The 9,991-nt window shown below is 44.7% G+C and overlaps 1 protein-coding gene across 1 annotated transcript; it reads right to left on the bottom strand.

Moving 5' to 3' along the window:
• Window positions 1-369: 369 nt before the first annotated feature.
• On the bottom strand, window positions 370-9,065 carry LOC147889536 (protein STICHEL-like 1). The gene is made up of 8 exons (XM_087391271.1): window positions 8,993-9,065; window positions 8,112-8,575; window positions 5,790-7,979; window positions 3,931-4,150; window positions 3,278-3,832; window positions 2,370-3,099; window positions 1,302-1,371; window positions 370-649 (listed from the first exon to the last, which is right to left on the bottom strand). Exons 1-8 carry the CDS (start codon window positions 9,063-9,065, stop codon window positions 575-577), a joined length of 4,377 nt encoding a protein of 1,458 aa, XP_087247397.1. The 3' UTR covers window positions 370-574.
• Window positions 9,066-9,991: the final 926 nt, after the last annotated feature.

Genomic DNA, 9,991 nt, shown 5'->3' with positions numbered 1-9,991 from the left:
AATTACTGCCCCACACAAATAGTATCTCGTAGTAAAGAGAAAAAATAATGAGTAAACTCTTCCTAGTTTTAAAAACCTTCTTGCAGTGCCTTTACTGCTTCCTGTTCATTTTTTGGATGAGACCTGTAATATGGGTCTACAATATGAAGTCTGAACAGGGATCACAATAATGAGCTATTGGATAGTTGCAATTGCACAAGAGCTAATTCATGCAAGGCTCGATCTTGAAACACTGCCTCCATCATTTATGAGATAAGAAACTGTGCCCAAGTCGCATTGCCATCTCAGCAGACCCCACATTCGCACACGCTATCCACATTTACCAGCTCTCAGGAGAAAGTATTTACAAGGAAAGTAAAAGTCCTGGCTTGCAGAATAGGGTCGTCACGCATTCATTTTTGTAGAGGGATCCATCAAATTCCTTTCCACTTTTGAAAAAAAACATGGACATCCAGTAACCATCCAACCTTTGAATGTTTGAATCGTTCTTATTTGTGATGGGAAGCATTCACATGCTCAACGGCATCAGGCAGTGGGCCTTCAGTTAGAAGGATGACCGTTATGGTCATCCTTATCAGTCTTTGGATTTTGCACAAGGCACAAGTCTGATGAGAATTTCAGATTTCCTCCGACGATGTCTCTTTGTAACCTGCAAGTACAAGCAGTTGAAAAAATAAAGACTTGGGCCACCTAAAAGAGTGCAGTACTTATCTGAGTTATCATTCTGTGGGCCTAAAAAGCCAAATTTACCCTTTCACTGGATTTCTCAGTGCAGTTGCTACAGTAAACAAACTTGCTTCTCTACAACATGCAATACAAAGAGTTCTGTAAACTGTCTGGTGTGCCTTTAAACTGAATACATGTCCGTTGAAGGACATTTCAGTGTGTGACATAAACTGCATTTCGTTTTAAGAAGTCATGCAAGAAGTTCGAAAACAGCATAGTAGTCACAGTTGGCGTGACACATCACTGAGCTAGTGCTTCTATACTAATGTACAAACATATTTGAAAAACTACTCATGTATTCAATATAAATGAGCAGAGCATGTCAGGGCCATTTGGGGAGGGGGGATCCAGGGGAAAATGTGCTACATTTTCTTAGGATTGCTTGGAGCAGCGTTATTTCCTTGCTGTAGGCTGGCATTTATAGCATGAAATAATAACTATCCATGCAACTGGAAAACACTCTCACCTAAGCTTGATCCAATTCGTTGTTTACACTGATTTCTAAAAATATAAACGTTGCCCTGAAATACATGCATTTCCATAAATCGACAATGTATTTAGAATTCGGCTCCCACCTTGTCTTTCTCCAACTTTGGTGCCTTCCAACAAAGCAGGCCCCCATACTTGAATCGTGATTCTAGCCTTCTGCAAACAATAAAATTAGGAATGGGAAAATCCATGAGAAGATACACAATAAGTTATAACATATATCTCTTTGTCTCTCTCACCAAATGACCAGTCCAAGCTCTGCTTCTTCCATTAACCCCTTGTTGTCCTCCTTCCATCTCCCAGGCTCACTTGCTTCCTTATACTGCTACTCCCTGCCCCTCCTGCCTGATCAACTCTCCCCCCCCCCTCTCCCTCTCTCTCTCTCACTGAAAATATAAGCACAAGTGGACAGAAAATGAAGACCAAAACAAAGCAGCATGAGCCATAACTATGTGAACGGGTGGATCAGCAGAAGAAGGGACTGGTGGATCAGCACAAGAAGAGCTAATGCATTCGATTGGCAAGTGAGAGGTTTGAAGGGCACCAGAGGTAAGCAGCTTGATGCAGACGTGGAGCTATTGGTCTGCAATAGCCTTACATAGTTTCATACCAAAAGAAAGGACAAGACAGGACAGCGCAGGTTATGGAAACGGGAAAATATGTAAAAGCACAAGCCAACACTGCATGAGTCTATTACGGTGCCTAGTCAATCTCGGTCTCTCTCTCTCTCTCTCTCTCTCTCTCTCTCCAGCCACACCATAATTGCCAATCTGCAATCCTCCAGCTCTTCCCGGTTGCACAAACACCACATTGCTGTAACCTTTCCGTAACCTGTTGCTGTCTTTTCCAGATCCCCGTCACACCCTCGTACCCTACCCACCACAACTACATACATGCACCCACATGTGCAAGCACATGCATTTGAGTGCACATGTGCGACATCGTGCCCTTGCTGCTGGTCCACCCCACCATCGCAGCCTCACCTAAAGCCCCTAAATGTCCCTATACCACCTTTTATGTTCCCCTACCCTTTATTCTCCATATTCCACCTATGTTTTTTTCACCTCCGGCCCCCTGCAAAATAAACCACGCAGACACACCCAGACACAGACAGAAACCAGACACAGAGCTCCACAAGAAAGTATGATGCTCACAAATTTTGGTCTTCAAGATCAGAGACATGCTGACTCCTATCATCATTGCAGCTAGGGAAAGCACAATCAATGTAGTTATCCCGCATCATTTGCTCAGTCTGAACCCTCTCTGATGGCCTCTTGTTATCTTTCATCTCCATATCCATATCCTTTGGGACAATTTCTTGAGGCCGTGCCTCATTTCCAATCTGACAAACTTTTTCATGCAAGGGAGAGAATCTATCAGCCTCACATATCCAAGCACTTTCAAGTCTTTTTTCTTCAGCAAGGGTGATTTCTCCTCTTTGACCAGACACAGTGCTACCTCCAAGCATGGATGAATTACTTGGACATCTTGCTTGTTGAAGTGCATCAGCAGTAATGGCATTACGAAAGGTTTGAGGTGAGCAAGCTTGTTCCATTTTGTTGCGAACTGCAACTCCGCCACTGTTTGCCACATAATGTAAAGAGCCTGCCTCACGAGTAATCTCATCATGTTGTAATGTGTGATCTCCTCTAGAAGCACTTGCAGATTGTTTGAGGTCTTCTTGTACCTTAGCTGTCTGATCCACCACAGACCACAATCTAGACCCTACACCTTCTGCTCCTGGAGGAAGAGAGGCAAGGCTTATCTTGACATCTATAGAAAGGCCCATCACGGTTTGAAAAGCATTGGCTATACTTTTAATGCACCTCTCAGCTCTGGATTTATGTTCTGGTGCCCCAAATTCCAAGTGAACCATAGCATCACCTACAAAGACAACATTTGTCAATCCTTGATCTGCATAAGCGACTGTACTGTACACAATGAGACAGACAAGAAATTATCATCTTGTTCTTCATAAAACCACACTCATTTTATGTTAATATATATCTCAGGCTATCATCCTAGATCTGATTGTTCACAATAGATTTGCTCAAATCGCTACCTGCTGAGATAGACACAGCTAAAAGCTGTCCATGATTGAGTAACAATTGCCGGAGTGGAAGTGATTTACACCTTTCCAGAACATTGCACCATAGACTGCCCAAATTGCGTGGGCTCACAAAACTGACATGTTTCTCTTCATTATAGACTGGCGATTCCGCAAGTGAAGCTGCATTGGAGGTCTCTCTTGAAGCATTAACGGAACGATTGGTCGGGCATATTTGAACGTCGAGGCTTGAATTTAGTGGTCTTATTTTACCTTTGACTGTGGAGGAAGTCATCCTCTTCCTCGCTTTTAACATGCCTTTTTCGCTACTCTCCTTTCTTCCTTTTGTCCCAACAGATTGTCTGTCATTGGAGTTGGTCCGAGTGATGGGGCTGGCCGCAAGACTTGTACCTGAAGATGAAGACACCATACATGGACGACCAGGTCCAAATTGCAGTAAAGCTGCAGTCAACCACGTTGTTCGGTCATTGGAAGCTGCCCTCAATTGCTTTTCTGCTTCAGACAAGATCCTTAGCGCGATTCGTAGCCTCTCAAGCTCCTCTTCTGAGACTGCTTCAATCATTTGGCATATCAATATTCAGGATGGGTGCCGCTGAACAATATTTAACCTAAAGAAATGACATTAGAAAAAAATATAAAGATCTTACGAGCATGTCTAGAAAAGAAACCCCCATTCTGATTCTTGTTAACCAACTCATAACTCCCTGCAAGGATATCTGTGATTAGGGTGGCCAGCTGGGACATTAAATCCAATGGTTCTACACCAGAATCGATGAGTTCCCTTGCCCTTTGAACTGTACTGACAGTGTCTGAGCAAAGTGCTAATTCTAATAAGCTCATCAGTTTCTCATCTGAGACGGAGCCAACCTGAAATTTTTCATGAGAAGCAGTCTCAGATGGGAAACAAAGATCTCACTACATTTTTAAAAACAAACACTTTTTAAAGCTTAAAACAATAACTACCTCTTGATTGAATTTGAGAATATGAATGTTGTACACCTAATTATTGGAAATAGCAACAATTTAAGCACCTAGCAAAGCTTTGAAAACACAGAGAATACTTGGATCATATGAAGCAAAGCAAACACCAAATGCGACTGAGCAATTCTAAAACAAATCCAATGAATGATAAGTCACCATTGCTAGGTTAATAACTTAACCGGTGTCTGGGTAATTTCGCATCTAATGTAACCCTGGACCTTGACCATAAGAATCAGTCTTTTGTGCTTATTTTACTTCTGAGCTTAGCCAGACTCTACCTACACATGCTACCTTAAAAGAGACCATGCGAGAGTCCAGAGCCATACGTGGGCCAGTATTTCTCTTAAACTTGGTTCCTCCGATCAGGAATCTGAAAGCATGGACCATAGGAATGTCTCTATACTTTAAAGGAGACTATAGTCTCTGCAAAAATTTATGACAAGTCCACAGGCAAGTAGAAGAGATTAAACGGAGGCCTGAGTATCAATATAATATGTAGTTACAACCAAAATTTTTTGAAAGTGAGGCACTTTAAGTCCTCTGGGAAGAGCTCAAGTTTTAACCTTCAGGTCCATCGGAATGAAGCCATAACGCAGAGTATTAAGCTTGCAGCAACCCGTGGCTAAATCAAAGGGTGACTTTTCAGGTTACCTTGAGAGTTCCAAGACAAGGCCCTACTATACAAACATTATAGCGTGGAAATATACCTAGTGCATACAAATAAAGATGATGGGAACATAAAAAATTTCCCCTCCTTGTGAGAAGTGCATGACATGGCAGAATGAACTTAATTTCCATGTAACTAGGAGTGTAAGTCCTTGTTTTGCTAGCTATCAGTAGCCCACCTAATAATCGCAAAGCGAGGTATGAATGCACGGTGAGTTGTCAAGAATGTAAAAACAATATTGGATAATAATGCCGCGAATACGATCTTGAAGTATGCACATAATGAAAAGGTTCAAGCTTAAGCCACAAGTAGGTCCTTATTAAGTTTTCTCATTGCAGCCATTGATACCATTGATACGATGAGGAATGCAAAATCCTCTAGATTGTAGAGAGTAAATCATGCGGAACATAATTTGCACCTGCTTCCTTATCGAATGGAAGACCTACCAAATGCTGAATATCCACACACGCATACCACCACTTCTTATTGGGCTGATTACATATGACAAAACTACTCATGAATCTACAGCTACAGAACCATTACTTTAGGACACTACTTTGTCTTTATATTTTAAAGGTTATGTCTTCGAGCAGTCTACGAGTAGGGATGATTGTAATGATGGAAGCCTACGGGAGCCTTATATAAAACACCCCAGCTTACAAACCAAATTCAGAAGGGTCAGCGTACTTTTTACTTTCTTCTGGCTTCTTTTGACGGTTTGACCCTGAGGGGGCATATTTTCAAGAGCCATGCTGTACTTCATCATTAATATATTTAGTACAGAGCAGCCACTAGATTCCAAACAAAACAAACATGACACAGGAGAAAAATTGAAAGTAGAAAAGTAGGTCTACAAACCAGCTGATGAACGGTTGACAGTGTGATTTTTTGTCCCAATAGGCTTAGTTGATCGAGAATAGTCTCAGCATCACGAAGTGAACCGTCTGATCTTGAAGCTACCAATTCCAAAGCTCCTGGTTCGACCTCCAAGTTTTCTAGCTTTACTAATGTTTGAAGCCTGCTGACAATTTCAGACTCCTTGATCTTTGGAAAAGGAAATTTTTGACATCTGGAGACTGCCGTGGTGGGCAACTTATCAGGATCCGTTGTGATGAGGATAAAGACGGCATTCCCGGGAGGTTCCTCAAACAGTTTCAAGAGTGCATTCCATGTTTCATTTGTAAGCATGTGGCATTCATCAACTATGAAGACCTTGTATCGTGAACGGGAGGGAGCAGAAAGCGTGCTTTGAAGAAGGGCTTTCACTCTTTCAAATCCATTAGTGCTCGCAGCATCAAGTTCTCTGACGTCCAAGCTTTTTCCAGATGCAAGAGCAATGCATTCATTGCAGACTCCACAAGGTCTACGATCTCCAGGAGAGAGACAATTCAAAGCTGCAGCAAAAATCCTGGCCGCAGATGTCTTCCCAGTTCCACGAGAGCCTTGAAAGAGGTACACAGGGGCGATCTTCCCTTTGAGAATGGCGTTTGTAAGCGCATGAGCTACGAGGTTTTGCCCAACCAGGTCGTCGAACAGCTTTGGTCGATATTTTTGGCTCAAACTTCTGGGTATTTCCACAAAAATTGCAAGCTCCTTACCCCCTGCAGCACTGAGATCACGTTTAACTTTGCTTTGTCTATCGGAGTTTGCAATTCGCTGTGCATTCCTCATACTCCTGCAATCCAGTCCTAGCTCTCCATTCAGAGCACTTGAAACTCTATCACTGTCATCCGCAGACGAAATCCCTGCATCATCGCTTGCTGCTGAAGGGTCTGTCAATAGCGGCAAAGCTTCCATGTCGTCTGCGCCAATCTGTGAGGCAGATTGCGAACCCGGTAGACTTGAATGGCCTTTTCGTCTTGATGAATCTGAGAAACCACAGGAGAAACTCCTCCCAGCAATGTCCAACAAACTCTTGCCTCGTTTCTGACTCTTGGACCAATAGCAAGGAATTCCGCATCCGTTTCGGGGCAGCTCGGAGACTTCCAATTCATCGTCCAGGTGGTTGGAGGCATCGTCCCAAGCTCCCGGGATGGAGCATTGCGAGACTGTCCTTTGGCTAGTGCTTGTGGAGCATGGCTGCAAGGTATGGGATCTCCAGCTGCTTTTCACAGACTCTCGGAGTCGGGATCTTGCCGAATGCTTGAGAGGGATTGGAGACTGAGATCGGGAGGCAGCATTTCGTCCATTCGGAAGCTCAAGGTGCTCGTAGTAGGGGCTTTCCAACGTGAAAACAGACTCAGATTGATGCAGATCCTCGAGAGAGTTGAGGACTAATGGCGAAAGCACCTGAGCGTTCTGTTTGGTGACGCTTCCTCTTCTCGTCGACGATGTCTTGTTGGCCGGAAATCTGCCTCTTCCGGCTTGATCTTTCAACGAACGTCTTCTCGCATCTGCCTGATTTTCGAACTCGTAGAGATCCCTGTTTTGCGCCATAGCTGCAGCTGCTGCAGACAAATCCATGCTTCTGTTCTGCCTCTGGCTTCTCTCTCGAGCATGGAGTTGCTTGGCTCTCACAATCCCTTCCATTTGCGCGGCCAGAGTTGCCTCCCTCCAATTCTGTAGCAATGCCGATCTGTCGCCTGCATGACGACCTCTCTGTCCGTTCGCTTGCCGTATCTCCACTCCCTTGAACTTGCCTGGCTTCGCCTCCTCCGCTCTCCCACCAAAAACTTCATCTTGCTTCCTTCCCTCTTCCATGACCGTCTCGTCTACGCCCAGATCCCAACTCTCGCTGTCGTCCAGTGATTCAGACCATGGAGAACCTCTCGACCCTGCGCCGCTTCTCGAGTCGCTTCTTCCATTACTCCCCGTCAGTTGCCCGCTGAGAAATTCTCCCCTCCCAGCAGCAACACGCTCAGCTTCCGCGATTCTGCTTCCGGAATCGCTCAAAGGAGACTTCCAACTGGGATTCAATAGAGGAGCCCTGAGTACAGGTGATTTCACGGTAGAGGGATCCCTCAGAGACCGAGCGCGCTTGATTGCTGCTAACTCCCTCATGAGAGGGAGCTCGCCGGGCTGGCCAATATCGTACATGATCTTGCGACGCTGAAAGAGCAAAGTACACGTTAATCAATAACCACAAGACAATGCGCTTTGCTCAAACTGCTATGATTCGTCTGCTAAAGTTCAGGAAATGCGCGACATTCCGTCTAGCAAACAGGAAAACAATTAACGTACGTGAAAAAGATCGGCAAGGTGAGAAACAATGCTAGCATGGCTAATCCCGTTGTCGTCGGAGGCTCCATCTGTGATTCGCTCTCTACGAAAAGCCATGCTAGGGAGACTAGCTTTCACACCGCTACTCTCCGCTAATTCATGAACGAGTAGGCCGGACGATTCAGTGATGTCAACTTTTCGATTACGAGTTGCGATCCTTACAATGGGAGCTGAATTGATGAGACATTCGACACGAATGGAAGCAGATAGATTCCAGAAACAAAGATGATTCAGGGATAGGCTGGCCGCTGGACAGCCATTTCTTGTATCAAGTTCTCTGCAATGATCAAGAAGATGGCGGAAAACGCATCTTCTCGAGGAAGTACGCACGAGACTACCATCGATCTTTCGAGTTTGGGCACGATTGCGCAAACGAGCAGCTCCCTCGGAAGGGCATGCAGACGCTTCAAGGGGGAACACAGGCTCTGCACGAATTGCAATTTCTTCGTAAGATCTTCAAATCTGGAAAGCAGTGATCCCGTTATTAGAATAGGAGTGATGCTGGCCAAGCTGTGGATGACAGCGTTTTGAGGAAATCTTTCAGCGATGACAGGAGCTGAAGAATCGGGACAATGATCATTGATGAGTTGAGGAAACTGGATCTATAGAGTACAATCTGAAATGCAGCCAATGGCGATAAACTGATGGTGTTCTGGTGAAGCGTGCGCTTGTCGTGCGACCACGAGCTCGAACAGTGCAAGCCTAAATTAGTCTGCGAGGCGTCCTATCATAGTATCATTTCACAAGACGTCTTTTCTCATCACAAAACGTCTTTTCTCATCGTTGGTAGAGCACTATTGGCATTACGACACAGGAATCTTGACGCGAAGAACATTGCGAACTTGAATGCGAAGCACCGTTTGGAAACCTCGGCTGCGAGACAGGGCACGGAGATGGAACGCGAGGCTCTACCATGCAACAGGCTCTCGATTCGACAGATACAATATTAAGAGAAAAGCTGGAGATCCGAATCGCTTACCAATCAGGCGGAGCTTTCGAAACTGGCAGCCACTACATGATCACGCGAGGCAGCAATCGTCTCAGCCATCACTTCCGACATGAAGTTCGCAATGTAGAGCTCCCACAAGCAGATCAAACGGACAATGATGGGAGGAGCTGCAGTCGATCAGCAAAAGAGTTTCTGTCCAGACTCGAGTCTCCACTTCGCTCACAGAAAAATCGATCATAATGACGGAACTTGCAGAGGTACAGTCCACGGAAAACAGAAAGCATCAAGCCTGCTCTCTATTCAAATGACGAGAAACAAAGTTCTGTAGTTTAATGCCAGAGCTATTAGTGCCTATCTCGACATGCTACGAGTCTGTAAGATAGCATAGTGACAAACTAAATTTGAACGTGGCTTTTGTTTCTTCTTCATGGAACATCAAAGTGCAGTAGATGCTGGCATCGTCATCTGTGGCTACGATTGGAGCATTTTTGCGCTTCATCTACCGTTGTTTCTTGTTTGTGTGAAATCAGAGCGCAGTAGATGCCGGCATCGTCATCTGTAACTACAACTGGAGCATTTTTGCGCTTCATCTACCGTTGTTTCTTGTTTGTGTAAAATCAGAGCGCAGTAGATGCCGGCATCGTCATCTGTAGCTACAATTGGAGCATTTTTGCGCTTCATCTACCGTAGCTTCTTGTTCGTAGGAAATCAAAGCGCAGTAGATGCTGGCATCGTCACTTGTAGCTCCAATTGGAGCATTTTTGCGCTTCATCTACCGTTGTTTCTTGTTCGTGTAAAATCAGAGCGCAGTACATGCTGGCATCGTCACCTGTAGCTACAATTGGAGCATTTTTCCGCTCCATCTACCGTTGTTTCTTCTTCGCGTAAAATC

Source organism: Dipteris shenzhenensis, chromosome 20, assembly GCF_047967505.1.
Source record: "Dipteris shenzhenensis isolate YYH24624 ecotype China chromosome 20, Dip_SZ_1.0, whole genome shotgun sequence".
In the NCBI taxonomy this organism is placed as follows: domain Eukaryota; kingdom Viridiplantae; phylum Streptophyta; class Polypodiopsida; order Gleicheniales; family Dipteridaceae; genus Dipteris; species Dipteris shenzhenensis.
The sequence above is the reverse complement of the archived record's forward strand: the minus strand, read 5'-3'. Positions and strand labels throughout refer to the sequence as shown.

What these genes read in the sequence shown, in the direction of transcription:
- LOC147889536 (XM_087391271.1), bottom strand. Translation starts at nt 9,065, where the DNA reads ATGGTAGAGCCTCGCGTTCCATCTCCGTGCCCTGTCTCGCAGCCGAGG. An exon ending in ACCTTGCCGATCTTTTTCAC is followed by an intron (nt 7,980 to 8,111) that starts GTACGTTAATTG and finishes TTGCTCTTTCAG; the next exon opens with CGTCGCAAGATCATGTACGA. An exon ending in TGTCAACCGTTCATCAGCTG is followed by an intron (nt 4,151 to 5,789) that starts GTTTGTAGACCT and finishes GAAAAATTTCAG; the next exon opens with GTTGGCTCCGTCTCAGATGA.